Below are 21,298 nucleotides of genomic sequence, written 5' to 3'. Positions count from 1 at the left end.
AACTCTCTACCCTCTTTTTCCTTTTGCTATTACAGGTGCATATAATACACTTGTTGCACGGGAAAAAACCGGTAGTGTTGTTCAAAAAGGAAATATTCCTAGGAGGATCTATAACATTCGGGGCTATGAAATTTCTCAGAGATTGTGCTCTTCTATAAGTAATCTCCGGTCTGTCAGGGAGGATTTTAGTTAACACTGGATCCGCCTTCAGAATTTTCCAGTTCTGATTAATGATTCTAGAAATGGTCTTGTATTGTCTGGAAAATGTGGTCACAAAGGGACAAATTTTTTGTGATTTTTGTAAAGTATTGTTAGCGAGTAAGGAATCCCTATCCATATTTGCTATCTCCTGCATAGTACGGTTAAGACATATCTCGTCATATCCCTTTTCCAAGAATCTGTTTTTTAGGACAGATGCCTGTGAGAAAAAGGTGTCAACCGAAGTACAGTTTCTTCTCAACCTCAAGAATTGACCTTTCGGTATGTTTGAGAGCCATAGTGGATGGTGACAACTACTAATGGGAATGTAACCGTTACGGTCTGTTCCTTTGAAAAAGGAAGAGGTTATAATGGTACCTTCTTGGTTTATTAATGTCAAATCTAGGAAATTCACGCTAGTTTTGCTATACTCAAAAGTTAGTTTGATATTTAGGGTGTTATTATTAAGGGTACCAAAAAAGTTGACTAATGTTTGTTCATCCCCTTTCCAAATAAGCAGTATATCATCAATATATCGCCTATAAAAGTATAATTCTGGCCAATCTCTGGCGTATATAACATCCTCCTCCCATCTCGCCATAAATAGATTTGCCAGGCTTGGGGCGAATTTCGCTCCCATAGCCACACCCCTCGTTTGTAAATAGAAGTTGCTATCATACCAGAAATAATTTCTAGTCATAGCAAAATCCAAAAGGGTAAGAATGAACTTTTTATGTGAGAGAGACAAAGTAGATTCATTGAGATAAAAGTCTACTGCTTGCATACCTTCTGTGTGATCAATACTCGTGTACAGAGAAGCTACGTCAGCTGTAACCAGAAATGTGTTATCATCCACATGAAGGCCTTGGATATCCTGTAACACTTGTTTCGTGTCTCGCAGATAAGATGGCGTTTTCCGTACTAGTGGTTGCAGGAAATAATCTATGTATTGTCCTGCTCTAGAACACAGAGATCCAATTCAATCCTCCCCCACAAACACATAGCTATATTAATGTTTTTAAAGAAACAGTACTTAAAGATTTAGCTGCTGTGAAGGTAAGGAATTATAAAGACCATCATGGGACTTCCAAAGCTATTAACTCCCTCCTTAACCAGAAAGACCTAGTTATAAGGCCTGCAGATAAGGGAGGGGGTGTTGTATTAATGAATAAGGATAGCTACAATAAGGAAGTATATAATATTCTTGGAGATGTGGATACATATTGCCATCTACCAAAGAACCCTTTGATTGCATATAAAAAATCTCTCAAAAATATCATAGTTAAAGGATATTCGGATAATGTTATAAACAAGAGAGAGAAGGAGTTTTTATGTCCATCGGCCCCTAGAGTACCGGTCATGTACATTCTCCCTAAAATACATAAAAATTTGGATAATCCTCCCGGCAGACCCATCATAAGTGGTATTGGATCTCTGTGTTCTAGAGCAGGACAATACATAGATTATTTCCTGCAACCACTAGTACGGAAAACGCCATCTTATCTGCGAGACACGAAACAAGTGTTACAGGATATCCAAGGCCTTCATGTGGATGATAACACATTTCTGGTTACAGCTGACGTAGCTTCTCTGTACACGAGTATTGATCACACAGAAGGTATGCAAGCAGTAGACTTTTATCTCAATGAATCTACTTTGTCTCTCTCACATAAAAAGTTCATTCTTACCCTTTTGGATTTTGCTATGACTAGAAATTATTTCTGGTATGATAGCAACTTCTATTTACAAACGAGGGGTGTGGCTATGGGAGCGAAATTCGCCCCAAGCCTGGCAAATCTATTTATGGCGAGATGGGAGGAGGATGTTATATACGCCAGAGATTGGCCAGAATTATACTTTTATAGGCGATATATTGATGATATACTGCTTATTTGGAAAGGGGATGAACAAACATTAGTCAACTTTTTTGGTACCCTTAATAATAACACCCTAAATATCAAACTAACTTTTGAGTATAGCAAAACTAGCGTGAATTTCCTAGATTTGACATTAATAAACCAAGAAGGTACCATTATAACCTCTTCCTTTTTCAAAGGAACAGACCGTAACGGTTACATTCCCATTAGTAGTTGTCACCATCCACTATGGCTCTCAAACATACCGAAAGGTCAATTCTTGAGGTTGAGAAGAAACTGTACTTCGGTTGACACCTTTTTCTCACAGGCATCTGTCCTAAAAAACAGATTCTTGGAAAAGGGATATGACGAGATATGTCTTAACCGTACTATGCAGGAGATAGCAAATATGGATAGGGATTCCTTACTCGCTAACAATACTTTACAAAAATCACAAAAAATTTGTCCCTTTGTGACCACATTTTCCAGACAATACAAGACCATTTCTAGAATCATTAATCAGAACTGGAAAATTCTGAAGGCGGATCCAGTGTTAACTAAAATCCTCCCTGACAGACCGGAGATTACTTATAGAAGAGCACAATCTCTGAGAAATTTCATAGCCCCGAATGTTATAGATCCTCCTAGGAATATTTCCTTTTTGAACAACACTACCGGTTTTTTCCCGTGCAACAAGTGTATTATATGCACCTGTAATAGCAAAAGGAAAAAGAGGGTAGAGAGTTTTACATCAACCAGTACTGGCAGGACATTTAAGATCAACAACTTTATATCATGTCATAGTAAATATGTCGTGTATCTTTTGCAATGCCCGTGCAAAAAACAGTACATTGGGCGCACCATCAGAAAATTGAAGGATAGACTCCGTGAACATGTTAGCAACATCAAAAAGGGTTTTAAAGATCATTCTTTATCACTGCATTACAGGACCCATCACAATAGGGACCCATCTTCATTACAGTTTGTGGGTATCGATACAGTACAAGCCCATTGGAGGGGCATAAATAGAAAAAGAGCAGTCTCACAAATGGAAACAAAATGGATATTCCAGATGGACTGTATGCGCCCCATGGGACATAATATAGAATTAGATATCAATAGTTTTATTGATAACAGCTAATTAGGACTATTTAGATATCATCCTATATGTACATTTATGTATGAATTTTTTGTCATTGTTCCTATAAGTGCACTTATTTTATGTTACCTCAAAATTATGGGTTTCTATTTTCCATTATGATGATATTCTTGTTTAGATAATATTATCATTCTTATTATTTTTAATATTTAGCATGTACTTGTGGCTCACGGATCTATAGGTATATGTTATGTTTTATAATTGCATCGAATGTATATACATGGTTGAGTGAATTATCACTGGCCCTAGATGTGATTTTCACACAGTAGGGTATTTATAATGTATGTACATTTTTTCGCTTGGCAGATCATATATATGCCGATATTTATGTATGACCACCAGGTTTTTACATGATTTTTTATATGAATTTTAATTTTATTTTCATGTATATATATTTTTATTTAAATTTGGGATGTATTTATCCAAAATTGTTTTGTTATGATAAGTATGGGCGATATAATAAGATTTTGGATTTATTAAATTAAGATCCAATCTTGTTTTTTGCCCATAGCTATATCACTTTACACAGGTGCTTATTATCTATAGATGCATTATCCCTGATGTCCTTAGTATTCAATCGAATCATTTCTGGTGCTTACAGCATTGATTTCAGCTGTTTGCTTCTATGTACCCGATGTCTGGCGTTTGCGCATGCGCCATCGGGTCGGACTACAACAATATGGCGCCTGTTGCGCGGACATCCGACATAGGGAAAATGGCGCATGACGTACCGCGCATGCGCCACCGTTCGTATTTAAAGACTGTCATTTTGCGTCCACCACTGTAAGCTGCACCCCTATGAGTACGAGCCATTGCTCGAAACGCGTCAGGCAAAGCTACAGCAGGTCGGACGCCTCACCGCCGGCGCCACGAGGGGCCCCGGCGGCCATCTTTGATTTTCATTTGGTCAGTATACTTTTGCTTGTCAGTTTTCCTGCTATCCTGTACCTCTAATAAAGACACCTGAGGATATTACACTATGTGGCCCTTTCTATTTATTTGAGCATTGGTGAAAACCGGCCAAATCTACGGAAAAGCTACATCTATGTGGATACCAGGCCTTGAGGGATATGCTGACCAGATCTGACCAGACCAGGATGAGGATACAGGAGGTCCAGTGATATTTTACACAAATGCGCATAAAGATTGCGTATCTGGTGAGTGCGCAGTCTTCATATTTTATCACCTGTTGGTCCTTTATATAGGACGTTTGAAGATCGTCCCGGATCTCAAGAGCACTCCTTCATTGGACTGTTTCACTCTCCTCACTCTATGGCCACCATCTAGTGGCGGTATTAATTTCAGTCACTGTTTATCACTATTGTGTATCACTAGTGGTTTATTTATTATTGTGTCTAGTTATATAGCGCTGCACCTCCTCTTTCACATTTATGCTATTGAAGGTCTGATACGGTGCCTTTGTTTGGTGTACAGCTGCTGCTCATTATATATTCACACAAGCGCTCACTTATCTTTTGCTTTTTTCAAATACTGGTCTCTCAGTTGGCGCCTCTCCACGAAGAAAGAAGTCCAAATACTCCCTCCCCACTTTTGTTTTTTTCTTGTTCCTGGGTTTTGTTGTTATGGCTTGGCTTATGACATTTAAAAAAAAAGAATACATACATAAATTTAAAAAAAAAAGTGCCGTTGCAGGTGGTTGGTAGAGGTGGTGGAATTGGTAGCAGGAAGCCCAAGTAAGCCCCTGAGCCTAACCTGGATGGCTGGTGGCAGAATTGGCTGCTGCTAAGGAAGAAAAGTGGAGATACGCCACTAAGCAATGCTACAAGGGATGTGGTGTTAGATATGTTTTATTGGTTAAAATAAGAAAATTCAAGCGAGCGCTCATAAAACCAGCAGCTAGAACACTCAAAGGAATCACGATGACCTCGCAAGACAAACTGTAAAATATAGTGCAGCGCCGAAAAATAAATAATATGTAGTTCAATAAATGTTCATAAAATCTTGTACAGAATCATGAAAAGCTTCCTCTTTTGAGATACACTGATGCCAAAAAATCATATAGCAGAAATGCGCACTCACCGACCGCGCATTAAGAATGCACATATAAGTGACCATCAACCCGAATGGCTGGCAGCAGGTGATACATCCCTCAGGGGTAAAGCATCAGCCTTGGGTGAAGTAATGCACAGCAGGGCTCAGAGATCTCCTTAAGAGCGAATGGACAGCCTAGATGAATGGGTTCCCTCCTCTGGATGATAGATGAACTGAAAGACTGCTGCTGTGAATCTTTTTGTATTATAGGCTGTGTCTTGGGGAGTTTCTTCAAGTAATGTAACATATACCAAGGAGCACGTCAAGATGAATAGCACTGTTAATGTGTGAGCTCTCCAGAAGAAAGTGTTGGTCCCATCATCATAGACCTCAGACTCAGTGCTTCTCCGGGAGCTCTCCCCTCTGTACAGGGACTTACTGGCGAACAGCCTGCCCCGGGTCTCCGCTTCCTCCCAGCACTGTCCCAATGTTTTATTGGTTGCTTGCTCATTTATAGATATCAAGCTGTGGCCGATACTTAAATAATAAAGTATCAACACAGTTGAATAGTATCTTTGTTGTCAGTGTGGTTATTTTAGTCAATCTCAGGGAGAAGTGAACAGTGTACCAGTCAAGCCCAGCACTAACTCTCCACTTGTTGACTGCTCCTGCAGATTGAAGATCTAGAGGGCATCACTTCTACTAGGAGTAGTCAAGTCGCTCAGTCTTGTGTGTAATCTCAGATCCAGCTATTGGCAGCATGACAGAAAAACCCAACAATATCAAATGTTAGCCTGTTAAACTTACATTTGCCTCCGTCTAGGCTACATATAAAATGTGTACCTGAAAGACTTCTTATTCACTTATACAGAATGTAAAACATTTGCAATATGCTTGTATTATGTATAGTTAGAATTTTTGTTCTATCTTCTAGCTGCCTTAGTGGTTTCCAGGGTGACCGCTGTCAGTTTTTAGACCCTCCATGTTCACCGCATCTTTGCCACAATGGAGGCACATGTAAACGATTGTCATCCTCTGAGTATCGCTGTACGTGTGGCCCTGGATGGACAGGTAAGACGTTTCAGTATGAGACGAAAGCTGCTAAATCTTACGGTGAACCATTCACACTAGTCCCTGTTTCAGTATAGTATAGCCTCCTTGTCCTAAACAGGGGCTACTATGTCAAGTTAGTATTTGGCTGGACTGTAGTTAGCTCTGACTAGTTTTTCATCTGCCTTTTCCCTAAGCTTAAGTTGGCTTGTGATTTCTCACTGTCATCAGTAGATGTTACTGGTATCACTGGTCATAGTATGAGATTTCACAAACAAAAGTTATGAATATTTACATTTCTTTCAGCCAATCCAGTAGGAGGTTTAGGCCAATGGTGCATGCTGGGGGAGGACATACAGTATATATATATATATATATATATATATGGGACAGGCTATGACCTCGCTCTATTCCCCTGGCCGGAGGCCTAGGGAAGTGCTGCTGGATGGGGCTCTGCTGTTAGACCTTATAGCCTACCTGGTCTTGAGGAAGCTGTACCAAGGAGGAGACCTAAGGGAGGTCCCCTGCTGGAGAAAGCCAGGAAGAATGCTGGTCTCTCAGAAGGGCCTGTTGACTCACTTGGAGGACGCACTAAAAAATTGGGAACGTGCTTACAGTGTTGCCGGGTTGGCTTTAAGGTTCTGACACTGCAAATCTGGACATTGATCTTATTCTGGAGAGTCTGTAAGTGATCTGCCACGGTATCTGGGACTCCTAACCCTCATCTCCGTAACCATTCCGCAATAAAACTTTAAATGAACAAAAGTGACTGGTGCCAAATATTCTTTCTCAGTCCCCCTATTTTAGCCCTGAGGTTAAATGCTAGCCTTCTCCTGGCCTCTGAAGGTGCTATCCTGCCTTTGGGCAAATCACAAGGTAATTTTTCATTAGATTGTTGATTGAGAGAAAGCTCTGCTGACTTCCATCATCCATGATGTGCAAGCAAAACTACTATTATTTGTTTGCATGTAATTGACTGTTCTTTCTGAAGTGGATTTTACCACTTCCATTATGTTAAGGAAAAATGTCCTTGCAAAGTGAACAGCCAGTTTGCTTTTAATTTACCATACTGTGTTTCGTTGACATTGTACTTGCCAAATAGGCAAACTGAAGTCAATAGGACTGCTCCACAACTGCGGAAGTTGTGGCACAATTTAAGTCCACCATCATGTTAAAGAAGTGTGACTTCCCCACAACACAGATAATTGTTCTCCAACTACACAGAAGTACTGTAATTGTTTCTTCGTGTGTGTTCCAAGCTCCACCATTCAGTGCATTTTGCCATCAGAGATCTTTATCATGGGAAACCTAAGCACCTGAAGGAAACCCATGCAAACAAAGGAAAAACATACAAACCATGCAGTTAGATTTAACAATGGGACCTAAATCCAAGACCCCCCAATGCAAAAGTTGGACACACAACATTTCATTTTTGGAAGAGCCACGGGTTAGGGGATGTGGTGGATCATCAGCTTTGAACACATAGAAAATAGAAACACTTTAGATGTGGGTAGCAAGATGATCAAATGTTTAGCACTCTTGCCCTGCAGATGTGGATAGTATTAGCACAGGGGTTTGTATGCGCTAACCCAACTACAATTCTTTAAAACAAGCTGGTAGGTTCATAGGTGTCTGATCAAGCTGGCCCTGAATTTTGCTTGAGTCACGTGAGATTAGTAAGCTCTGTTGGAGCAGTGACGGATGTAAAAGGTTTTATGTTCTATGTTGGATCATTGAGGAACCTTGATATAATTATCTGTAGCATATTACATAACCTAGTTGTACTACCGGTAGTAGTCATTCATGCTCATTTTATGAGTATTACTGGCTACACCCAACTTTCCTGTAATATTACGAAGCTGAGTCATGGTATCCTCATGGTTTACAGGATACTGGAGTATGGACATTGTTCTAGATTCCTGTAAGATCACAATAGCGGCTTACGATTTGTCCCTGCACAGATTGCCTGTCCTTACTTCCCAGTTGTGTTCTTCATCTTTTCCCATCTAAGAAAATGTGTTTTCGTCAATGCATTTTTTAAGTAACTGCTTATAAATTCTTTGTATGGATTCTAAAATATTTAAATATGAACTCATACATTGTTGAAAGTTTTTAGTTGAGTTCAATGAATGCCCCCTCCACCCCTTTTGAGTTTTAGATCATTTGGTGCCTGAAATTGTGCCTGACTTTGCCCATGCAGAGTGTGTATGACAAGCACACCCCAGAACCTCCCCTTGGTCTTTTTTTTCTTTTTTGTTAAATTAAAACCTTATGCACACCTGTTATCTGCAGTCAGCTAGCTAGTCTGGTAATGGTATGAGAGCTTCCTTTACTTCCTCAATGATGACCCAGGAGGCAGCTGGGGACGGTGCTAGAGAGGGTATGTAGAATTTGGAAATGTTTTTCGTTTAAACAGGAGGGGAGGAGAATTAAAAAATAATAAACAAAATACACATAGAGTTCTAGTTCAAAGTATATCCATAGTCATTCATTTTGGAAAGAGTATGGCATAGTTAAACCCCCCAAGCCATTCATTTTGGATATAATAGGGTATGGTTGAAACCTCCAAGCTATTCATTTTGGATAGAGTGAGGTATGGTTGAAACCCCCAAGCCATTTGTTTTGAATATAGTGGGGTGTCGCTGAAACCCACTAGATATTCATTTTGGATAGCGTAGGGTAGGGTTAAAACCACCAAACTATTCCTTTAAGATAGCGTGATTTTGGTTGAAACCCCCAAACCATTCATTTTGGATAGAGTAGGGTAAGGTTAAAACCCCCAAGCCTTGCGGCTAAACTTAAACTTAAAAAAGAGCGCTCCTCTCAAATTGACACTTTATTGGCCCAACTCCGACGGCTGGAAGGTGCTCATAAGGCCACTATTGCCAGGGTGACCTATCAGGATATTTTGAATACCTTCTCTTTCACAAGGTTAAGCAAAAATTGGCTTGGTCCCACAGCACCATGTAGGAGTATTCCAACAAACTAGGTACTCTTCTGGCCCGAGCTCTTCGCAGCACTCGCCCTCGTGCCTATATATCTCATGTTAAGTCGACCACCGGAGAGAAACTCTTCACCTCGGACTCTATGGACAAGGAATTTTTTTAAGTTTTTCCAGAAACTGTACAGCATTTTCTTGGACAGTGCACGGGAGATTCCTCGAGATATACAACAAGCGATATGTTCATATATATATATATACACATCTGGTATGCCCACCCTTCCCCCCTTCCACTTGCCAGGAGTTGGAAGCCCCACTCCAAACCCAAGAAAGCTCCAGGTCCAGATGGCCTGACGGCCTTATATTATAAGACCTTCTTTGACCTACTTTCCCCCCATATGGTGGTGGCGAAGGGACAGCCTATACCTCCGGATGCTCTCAGGGCCCACATCTCTCTGATTCCAAAGGAAGATATAGACCCATCACATTGCGGTAGCTACCGCCCTATCACACTTTTGAATACTGAATTGAAACTCTTTGCGATAATCTTGGTCGAAAGGCTGTTGCCTCACATCCCGAACCTCATCCACAGGGACCAGGTGGGCTTTCTTCTGCTTCGGGAACCACGGAACAACACCGTACATATTCTTAACATGATTCATGCTGCTAGAACTGCTTCGACTCCACTTATTTTGCTTTCTACTGACGCTGAGAAGGCATTTGACCAGGTAAACTGGTAGTTCATTCACGCAACTTTGGCCCATATTGGGATCGGTACATCTATGTTTCGCTGGATTACATCTTTATACTCCCAACCCTCAGCATCTATCAAAGTTAATGAAACTAGATCTGCCTTTTTTCCTATCAAAAAGGAACACACAGGGATGCCCTCTTTCCTTTTTGATTTTTATTTTGACGCTGGAACCTCTTCTATGTATGATCCAAGCAGACTGTAACATTTATGGTATCTGTAAGCCATCAAGGGAACATAAAGTGGCCACGTTCGCGGATGATCTTATCTTTTTTCTTACTGACCCCTTTATCTCACTGCCCAACCTTTTGCAGGCACTTCAGGTCTGTGGTAGCGTCTCCTTCAAAATCAATCTCATGGTAGCGTCTTCGGCACTGAATATTTCCACCGAACCCACAGTCCTCAGTCGCCTTCGCCTTTCTTTCTATCTCCGCTGGGCCTCAGAATCGATCAGGTACCTGGGTACTAATATCACGTCAGACCCTGTGCGCCTTTATGAGGCAAATTTCATCCCTCTGCTTATTCATCTTAAATAAGACCTTCTCCGATGGCAATCCCTTACACTGACATGGTTTGGTCGATGTAGTACGCTAAAGATGACAGTACTGCCACGTATACTATCCCTAGTACAAGCCCTTCCCATCAGGCTTCCCACGTCCTTCTTTCAGAAGATTACTGCCTTATTCTGCACCTTTATGTGGTCTAATGGGGGGACACGGTTGGCTTTCTGTGTCCTGGCCCCGCCTAAGACATGTAGAGGGGTGGGTCTTCCGGATATTTGCTCCTATTATAGAGCTGCTCACCATGCACGTCTGGCTGATTGGCACTGCCATGGGGACATCAAGCACTGGGTGGCCATGGAGTTGGAAGACTCTGGGGCATGGCCCCAAGTTGGCCGTGGCTGTGGCTGTGAGGTCCCTTGCCTCCTGACCTGGTTGCACACCCAACTCTTGGTGCCACTCTTGTAGATGCCCATAAAGCATTCCGCAACACGTCTATCTCTGTGGAACCTTCCCCTTTGGTTCCCATTCAGGGTAACCCTGATTTTTCTCCAGGATGGGAGGACACTCAATTCACTCATCTTGCTACTGCTAGCTACTCCCATTCAGTGGACTTTCCCACCCCTACTGGGGCTCTTTCTGCTAATGATTTTGCTCGTCTGATGGATCCCCCGTTGAATTTCTGGAGAGGTATTCAACTCTGCTCCTACTTACGCTCCCTATTGCGTACTACAGGTATTTCTCAAAAGTTGATTGCCTTTGAAGCTCTTTGTCACAAGGGTGAACCTATTCACCATAGCCTCTCCATCATCTACTCTTCTCTCATCCACCCAGAACCTGATTTTGTTCCTCCTTTCATATCTAAATGGGAATCCAACCTGGGTGTCTCCTTTACATTGTCACAACAGGAAAAGATCTTGCACTTTGCCCATAAGTTTTCTTTGGCCACCAAAGTTCAGGAGACCAATTATAAGCTCCTCACGCAGTGGTACCAGATTCCATCTAAGATTCACCGTATTTTGTTGCATTTTCCTGATCTGTGTTGGTGCTGTGGAGCAGATGGAGGTTCTTTCCTCCATATCCTCTGGAATTGCCCTAGGATCTGGCCCTTTTGGCGTGGAGTGACTGATATTATCAAATATCTTACCGCTGTAGACCTGCATGATAATCCGGTGGGCTGCCTGTTGCATCTTTCAGGGAGACCCATCAAAAACTATAAGGCCTCTCTCGCCATTCAGCTGCTTAACGCGGCCAAGGCTTGTATACCATTACGGTGTAAAAACAATCACCCCCTACCCTTTCATCATGGTATTCGAAGGTGAATGAGCTTAGGGACATGGAGGACCTTACAGCCACCCTGTATAACCAGGAGGAGATATTTCAGGACACCTAGTACCCATGGCAATACTTTGTATTTACGGAGGCCTACTTGACCGAATTTACTTATCCCCACTGATGTTTTGTCTCTACTTGCCTTGATTTCTCACCCCGGGAGGGGAGGCAAATCTTTAGGGCTCTTGCTCAGTTTTTCCCATACTTTACCCCTTTTCTTCTTCTGCTCCCTTCCTCTTTCACTTAACTCTCTGTGCGCTGCTCTCCCCTTTCTTTTCCTTTCTCTTCACTTTTAGTTCCAGTTTCTGCGGTATTCTATAGCGGGGTCCCCCCCCTTCCTTACTCTCTTCCCCTATTTTATTTTGCTTTTTTGATACTGGCACGGTACTAGCTATTTCAGATTGGCTCTCTCTACATTACCTTACACATATTTGTAATTATACAGTTGGCCTGAGCTCTCTATGCTCTAGCATCCTCTTCCTATGAGGTTATTTAAGTGATTATCCAATGCTTTGATTTTGTCTTTTTTGTTGCCTCTCATGTGCCGTGTTATTTGTTTATGATACTTCACTTTCACATACAAACTCGATGAACCTCTATGGACTCCATGTGCCTATCACAAACTTGGTTTGGTTGTATGTACTGGTTCTCTCTGTATTCTGGTGAATGTTTCTCCTAGTTACCTCTTACTGTATGTGAATTTCATAAGTAAAGAATTATTAAAAAAAAACCAAGCCATTCATTTTGGATAGAGTGGAGTATGATTGAAACCCCCAAGCCATTTGTTTTAGATACAGTGGGGTGTGGCTTAGTCCACAAGATATTCACTTTCGATAGAATAGGGTATGGTTGAAACCCCCAAGCCATTCATTTTGGATAGAGTAGGGTATGGTAGAAACCCCCGCCCCATCCCAAGCCATTTATTTTGTTTAGAGCGGGGTATGGTTGAGACTCCAAAACCATTTTTATGGGGAGATAGAGAATGGTATGGACCTGAACCCTGTTTTTTACTTTTGTCATGTGTGTCCCATTGGGGAAATTTACTTCCTAGAAGTAATAGGAAATCTCTCCAAAGTGAGGGAAATCCCCTCTTAGGCAGTTGTCACCAAAACTAATGACCCCATTGGATGATTTCATGTCTCTTCCTGTTTTAGTGTCAAATTTTGGATATTTCCTCAGTTTCAGTCATGGTGAGAGTGTGTCTCTCCAGTGGAGACAAAGAAAACAGTAAGAGCCTGACAGGTGTGCTAAACTCTCGCCACCTTATCCATGTTCTGCTTTAGATACACTGTAAAAACTATCATATCATGAAGATTTCACATTGCAGAAGAGAAGTGGTAACCTTTTTGTCTTGTCACTTAGGCAAACACTGTGAATTAATTGACCACTGTACCACCAACCGATGCATGAATAAAGGCAAATGTGTCAACAAGGATTTGAGTCCCCGTGGGGGGTTTGAGTGCCAGTGCCAGCGTGGCTACAGCGGAGAGGCTTGTGAGAAGGATGTGGATGAATGCCAGGAAGCTGGAGTATGCAAAAATGGTGGGACGTGTAAGAACACCATAGGTTCCTTCTTGTGTTTGTGCCCAGCTATGTACGATGGCATCAACTGTGAGATGAGAAGAGGACGGTGCTCTATACACAGCTGCTTTAATGCAGGGACATGCTATCAAAGAGACCTCAACTTATACCATTGTACATGCCCACCAGGTAAGTGTATCTCTTACACTTATGAGTATCCTTCCACCTGATCAAAGCCAAAAAAATAATTTAAAAAAGCATTTTATTTAAATGTATAACTTGCCTTAAAATTACTTTTACTATTTTAATTCCTTATGTGATTTTATGTCTTCATTTTTTATAATTCTGCTGACAAGAAACTCAAGGAAAAACAGCTAAATATGTAGCTAAGGTACCTACCGTATTTGATACATATACTATACTGTACTACTATATTATACCTATGAAATCTATTATGATAGAATGATTGCTGATTCATCCTTACTGCTTTCTGAACCACCTATACTCTTAACTAGATTGTGGTAATGATGCTGGTTCATTGCCAAAATGAGTGACATAAGGAGCTGCAATCCTGAATGAGGAAATTCTTGCTAGATATGAATTGCAGGTTAGGTGTATAAACCATAAAAATGAATGTACAGAATTTCAAATCCTTTGGCAGGGGGATGACAGCAAATTCTTACAGGTTAAATAATAAGGAACAATCAGTGGAGAAGATAGTAAGAGGAATATGAACAGGGTCATTGCTAGACTCTAGCACTCAGGGCATGTGTCCCAGATCTTCTTCTGAGTGTCCAGGGTCTCCTTTGAGATATGGACATGATACATTCTATGCGTTATACAGTTTTGGGGAAATTGTATAATTTATCTCATTTTCAATCTATGTAATATTTATTTTGTCATCAAAATGTGACATTATACAATTTTGTTCAGGTAAAAATATTATTCGTAGTGTAGTGCCCTCCTAGTAAGCTAGGGGCAGCTCTAGTTCAATTTTTAGCTAGGAGGGCTGAGCAGCAGCCTGGGTGTGATAGCTAGCAGGGTAAAATTTAGGTCAGAGCTGAGAGGCTCTGCAGACTAGCTCTCTGAGACTTCCCCCTGCACTAGAACTTTGGAGAAAGATCTACAAGCAGTGGGCAGAGGTAAGGAGTGGCTAGTCTGTACTCTTAGAAGATCCTGGTCAAATCCCCAACAGGAGGCTTGGCAAGAGGCCAGGACAGCCTTTAGGGGTAACCAAGCCTGCTCAGCAGGGGGAGAGAGTTGGAGGAGAGTTTAGGTGGAAGATGAGCAAGTGAGACTGGAGGAAGCCCAGATGGAAGAGGGGCTCACCTCCAGGCAGGAACTTTGGAAGAAGGAAAGCTTGGTATTTGAACGGCCCCTGACAGAGTGGCCCAGCTAGAAAGTCTGGTAGCAGCCACCGATCCACCAGCAACACAGGAGAAGGACTGAGAGGGTAGACCTGCACCACCAGGGCCAGATAGGGGAAGGAACACTCTGATGAGAAACCAGATTAGCAACTACCTGGGACTGTCTTCTTTTAATGTGAGGCACTGGGGTGGTACAACCGGAGACACTGGCTAGCTCTCCATAAGGATTTTGCTGTAAAAACTTGTATATAATTCCAGGAAGTTGTCCTCGGTTTCACAGTTCCATGGGGCATCCCGCACACCCCTCCCTAACCCCATCCCAGTTCAAATCCCCTAATAAAACTTCATAACAAATCTCAATGATTGGTTACTCTCCTGGATGCAAGTTAATGTGGAAGTATGTGTTGCCTTGCTGTGTAGGACTTTAGGGGGGCCCAAAACTTCAGCAACTCCTAAGGGGGTAGTGCTACATGAGATCTGATGCAAAGTGATCATCATGGTGACCACTCAACCTTTTAATATGTGTACCCAGAGGTGCCTCTGGTCTTGAAGTCTCCAAAACTTTAACACCTAATTTTGAGCTTCCCTTTCTACCCCAAAGTCCCTTTGTGCTCCAAAGGGAACAGGACTATTAAGTTTAGGGATAGGTGTGGGACTTCTATAAGGCTTTATCAATGCTAGATCTTTATAGGGAGGTGAAGGTAACTTTTAGTAAAGGTTTGGAAGCCACTAAGAGGGTATAGTGTCATTTTGATAATGGTATTTGTTGTACTTTAGGTTACACTGGATCTGAGTGTGAGGAGAACATTGATGACTGTATTAACCACAAATGTCAAAATGGAGGAACCTGCATAGACGGACTTGAAAAATACGCATGTAAATGTCTCCCAGGATGGGAAGGTGAGCCCAGAAACTCAGTCACTCCTATTTCCCTTTATGTACATCCTACCTTAAATCTTTTGTGCACCTTTCTGTTTCCTCGTCTGAATAGTGGGTAAAATGGGTCTGCCTACATGTAATATGCATTGTCAGTTTGTCTTTTGCATACATCTTTAACTTGAATAATCTTCTTTTAGCATGAACTTGAGGCAGGTTCTATAGCCCCAATAACATGGTGCATTGTATATTTGTGAATGTTCTTCTAAATGCAGGTTATGACATAGCTAGTAGTAGTTAATCACATTCAACTGGCTCAAATGTTGAAAGCAGAAGTCCAGTTGAATGTAACTAATTACTGCTAGCTTGGTTCATTGTCGCTACACTATATAGCCAAAAGTGTGCAAGCTTGTTGGACATCCCATTCCAAACCCAAGAACCTTCATTGTTTTGGGAAGGCTTTCCACAATTTTGGTGTGTCACTGTGGTAATTTGTGTCCATTAAGCACAAAAAGAGATTTGTGAAGTCAGAAACCAATGTTCTATGAGAAGACCTGGCTTGCAATCAGTCTTAGAGTTCCATTTAAGAGAGTTAATTAGGGCTGAAGTCAGGGCTCTAAGCCACTTGACTTCCTCCTCAACAAACTCATCAAACAATGTCTTTATGGAGGTGGCTTTGTAATCACTCATGCTGGAACAGAAAAGGGCCTTCCCTAAACTGTTATCTCAAAGCTGGAAGCTTAATTGTCTAAGCAATCTTTGACCTTTCACTGGGAACACCTATTACTCAATAATTTGGAGGGGCACCATTTACTTTTGGCCATATACTTTAAGTGCCAAAATGTTTTTTGTAGATATGGTACAGCATAGTTTTGTTTTGAAGAATGACTCTTTTGTCATGGAAATGTTGTCAGAGCTATTATCTCCTTGATAACATTTATGTAAACAATAGTACAATTATCACCAAGAGAAATGTATCCAATGGGATTATGACCAGCCTCAAGGTTTAGGATTAGGGGGTAAAGTGAGACTTGTATTGCTAGCCAAAACCTTTTTTTTTTAATTTGTATACAGAAGAGAAGGGTTAGTTTTTATTACTCAAATAAAATTCAAGTAGACTTTTGTCTAATTGTTACCTTGATAGTGAAGCTCTACATACCCCTGAAACTGTGTTTTTGTGTTGATATGGCACTCCAATAAACAGTCACATTGAAATTTAAGCTGGTGTGCTGCTTCTTTTCTGCATTCTGAATTTACACAATGTCACTGTCTAGCTATGCACCCACCCCTGCAAATTGGTCTAGAACAGTGATCCCCAAACTATTGCACTATTCCACCCAATAACAACATCGATGGGGAACCTTTCCTTCCACTGGTACTAATGATAGGACACTATTTCTCCTACCGACACCATCAATGGGGCACTTTTACTCCCACTAAAACCAATGATGGGACATTGTCTACTGCCACTGATCCTGGAGCATTTTCTACTGCCATTGATTACAGTCTGGCCCCAAAAAGCCTGAAGGACAGTAAATTGGTCCTTTGTTTAGAAAGTTTGGAGACCACTGGTTAAGGAGAGGTTTGTATGGTGTGATTTGCAGGTTTTTATCACTGTCTGTGTCCTGTTGGAGAGGTTTTCCAATTAGAAAATCTCCTTGTAGACAGTTACAAGCACAGGTGTCCCGCCTGGATGATTTACTTTCTTTGCAACTGTAAATGCTGTATGTCCTATCACTTTCTGCCCCAGTGATATAATTTACCCAATGGGGCAAAGACAGAAATACAACTCCAAACCAGTCCATGCTCTATACAAAAATGTTAAAAAAAAAAAAAAATTGGGCTGGAGGTGTACACTTAGTTTAGGGGTTTTGTTCAGGATAAAAGTTGGGTTAAGGAGGTATGGGCTTAGAGGTCAGCAAAAAAGAATGCTTAGGTCCACATGTTACAACATACCTACTTCAACCACTCTCCTTGTCTCTTCTTCTCTGCTAGGAGGACTTTGTTCCAAGGACATTGATGAATGCCAGACTCCAGGCATATGTAGAAATGGCGGGACTTGTCAGAACTCGTACGGAGGATACAAATGTGTGTGCGTTAATGGATGGGATGGTGACAACTGTGAACACAACATTGACGACTGTGCAACAGCCACCTGTGCAGAGGGGTCTACCTGCATCGACCAGGTGGGGGCATATATCTGCCAGTGCCCCCCAGGAAGGATTGGTAAATGCTTGAAACTTATCTGGATGGCTATGCATATGTATTTCGTATGATCATCAGCTCCAGCCCTAGTGGCCATAAAGCAGAATTTTACCAAACCACTCTATTTTGTATGACTGAATAATATTCAGTCTGCTGAGGGAATAGAAAGAGAACAATTTTACTCTTTTTATTCCAGTCACATTAATATCTTGATCATGACTGCAACATTTTTAGGTTGCATTAATTTGATGTGTTGGAAAAGTTTTGTTAATTTTCAATATAGTTGTAGCTATAAGCCAAAGCAAGCAAAATCCTCTCTTGTATTAAACAAGCTATAGACTCCAGAGAGAGAGATATCATATTACCCCGGTACAAATCATTAGTAATCCCTCATCTGGAATATGCAGTTCAGTTTTGGGCACCAATTCACATAAGGATATTGGGGAACTGGAGAAAGTACAGAGAAGGGCAACCAAACTGATAAAAGGCATGGAGGAGCTCAGCTATGAGGAAAGATTAGAAGAACTGAATGTATTCTCTCTTGAGAAGAGGAGATTAAGGGGGGACATAATCACCATGTATAATACATAAGGGGGGATATGATCTCTATGTATAATACATAAGTGGGATATGATCTCCATGTATAATACATAAGGGGGGATATGATCTCCATGTATAATACATAAGGGGGGATATGATCACCATGTATAATACATAAGGGGGGATATGATCACCATGTATAATACATAAGGGGGATATGATCACCATGTATAATACATAAGGGGGGGATATGATCTCCATGTATAATACATAAGGGGGGATATGATCTCCATGTATAATACATAAGGAGGGATATGATCACCATGTATAATACATAAGGGGGGATATGATCACCATGTATAATACATAAGGGGGGATATGATCTCCATGTATAATACATAAGGGGGATATGATCTCCATGTATAATACATAAGGGGGGATATGATCTCCATGTATAATACATAAGGGGGGATATGATCTCCATGTAAAAATACATAAGGGGGGATATGATCACCATGTATAATACATAAGGGGGGATATGATCACCATGTATAATACATAAGGGGGGATATGATCAACATGTATAATACATAAGGGGGGATATGATCTCCATGTATAATACATAAGAGGGATATGATCTCCATGTATAATACATAAGGGGGGATATGATCTCCATGTATAATACATAAGGGGGGATATGATCTCCATGTATAAATACATCAGTGGTTCATATAGTGAACTCGGTGTAGAAATATTCACCTCATCACAGAGGACAAGGGGGCATTCTTAATGTTTGGAGGAAAAGAGATTTAATCTCCAAATATGGGAAGGCTTCATCACAGTAAGAGCTGTGAAAATGTGGAATAGGCTCCCTCCAGAACTGGTACTGGCCAGTTCAGTAGATTGTTTTAAAAAAGTCCTGGATTTTTTCCTACATACACAGAATATAACTGGATACTAACATTTATAGGTAAAGTTGATCCAGGGAATATCCAATTACCTCTTGGGGGATTAGGAAGGATTTTTTTCTCCCACTGGAGGCAATTGGATCATGCTTTATTGTTTTGGGTTTTTTTGCCTTCCTCTGGATCAACTGTGGGTATAGGATAGTGTATATAGAGGTTTTCTATGTGTGTGCTTTTTTATGTTGGTTGAACTGGATAGACTTGTGTCTTTTTTCAACCAGATTAACTATGTAAGTTTGTAGTATCCATCCAATCAAGCAAATTGCCACACACCGGTGGCCTCACCTGGCCGATAAAAACTTTATTCAAACAAAAAAACATGAACAGGCTGCCATCCCCACCTGTGGACTGCCCACCACTGACGTGTTTTTCCCTTACATTCTTAGTCAACTCAGCCTATAAGGGAGAAATGCAGCAGCATGGGCGGTCTGCAGGTATGTTCGTGCTTTGCTTGTTTGAATTAGATTTTTATTGGAGACATATGAAGCATAGACAGACTCCTGAGTCTGCATCTGTACAGTACCCAGATCAGACGGAGCACTAAAGTTTGTATCAGTGACATTTACCTGTTTACCTACTACAGTTGTGTGTTTGATTTTTTTACACTTTTTTTAGTCTTTTTAGTGCCTACCAAGAAATATTAATTAAATTACCACATTAAACGAAAACTGATATTTTGATCTTAAATTCTGATTATAACTTGTTTACAGTTGAGTTGAACTTTTTGAATTGTAGGTGGCATCTCAAAAGGAAACAAGCATCTGATAGAAGTGAACGAAAGTTTGAAAAAATTAAACTATGGATAAAGTAGAGTAACCCACAGTGCAGACTTTTTAACAGTTCCTATTCCCTCTATGTCCAGGTCTTCTGTGTCACATGGAGGATGGATGTCTGAAAAATCAGTGTCACCCAGAGGCCACATGTGATACGGATCCCTCTTCCCACAGGATCTTTTGCCGTTGCCAGCCAGGCTATACCGGAACCACTTGTTACGAAGACCTGAATGAATGCAATTTAGGTGAGCGCTCAGCAGCTGTCTGAAGTCACATCAAAGATATTGCAAAACTAGAGAGAGTCTAGAGAAGAGCAACTAAAATAAAAGTCATGGAGGACCTCTGCTATGAGGAAAGATTTAATGAACTGAATTTATTCTTCCCTAAAGTGGTTGTAAACCTCAGACTTGAAATATGAACAAAGCATATCTCTCTTTAGTGTGTACTTGTCTCAATCTAGAACAATAAGTATAATTTCTGTTTTCTGCTTTATTCCTCTGCTATCATCATGAGTCACTTCTGACCAGTTTTCCTGACACCAAGAGGAAAATGGTGACGGGGAGGGAGCTCCAGCACACAACCTGTGATTGACAGCCTCAGCTCTGTTCCTGTGTGCTGTGTGAAGGGGGGGGTCCTCTCCAATCAGCTCTCAATGAGCTCTGCAGTGTGTAATTTCAGCTGTCTATCCACTGTTTTCTCACACCGAATCCCCCTTACATCAGAGGCTTCATAACAATTCTCCTTTATATCAGCGCCCCCATCAGAGAGCCTCTTACATCAGACTCCCCATCAGAGTCTTCCTTACAACAGAGTTCCCTTTACATTAGAATGCCCCTTACAGGAGAATTCTCATCATAGCTACCCCACACATGAGAACCTGCGGGACAGATAAAATCATAAAAAACAGATTTAGCCTATGGGCTGTAGTTTGGGGGCCCCTGCCTTAGAGGATCAGGAAGAAGTTTCTTTACCTGGTACATGAATTAGAGCATGCTTAGGAGGGGCTCATTTATATTGGATCACAATCAGCTACAATCAGGGCTGGATTATGAAAAGGTAAGTACACAGATCCTTTTTATACAGAGTATGCAGGATAGGTAGGTGATGCGGGGTTAGGGAACATTTTAAGAACAATTATAGTTGGCCTTTACTAACACTTTAACCTTTTGCCACCCACATAATGTATATGTGTGGGGCCAATGTCCATATGCTGCACATGTGCATCAATGGGCGGCTGAGATTTCTGTGCTGGGAACATGCTCACTGGGCACT

At 41.2% G+C, this 21,298-nt stretch overlaps 1 protein-coding gene across 1 annotated transcript in view; it reads left to right on the top strand.

Annotated features, from left to right (window-relative positions):
- Positions 1-21,298, top strand: part of LOC149456933 (uncharacterized) — a gene marked incomplete at its 3' end in the record, with an annotated part of 109,588 nt that overhangs the window by 31,605 nt on the left and 56,685 nt on the right. The window contains exons 3-7 of the mRNA XM_089684221.1: positions 6,140-6,276; positions 13,142-13,489; positions 15,445-15,567; positions 17,539-17,769; positions 20,116-20,271. Of these exons, the coding sequence (XP_089540347.1) occupies positions 6,140-6,276; positions 13,142-13,489; positions 15,445-15,567; positions 17,539-17,769; positions 20,116-20,271 (995 nt within the window). The remainder of the gene's footprint in view (positions 1-6,139; positions 6,277-13,141; positions 13,490-15,444; positions 15,568-17,538; positions 17,770-20,115; positions 20,272-21,298) is intronic.

This window comes from Staurois parvus, unplaced genomic scaffold (genome assembly GCF_062004578.1).
Source record: "Staurois parvus isolate SC_StPar_1 unplaced genomic scaffold, SC_StPar_1.0 ptg000340l, whole genome shotgun sequence".
Taxonomy (NCBI): domain Eukaryota; kingdom Metazoa; phylum Chordata; class Amphibia; order Anura; family Ranidae; genus Staurois; species Staurois parvus.
The sequence above is the reverse complement of the archived record's forward strand: the minus strand, read 5'-3'. Positions and strand labels throughout refer to the sequence as shown.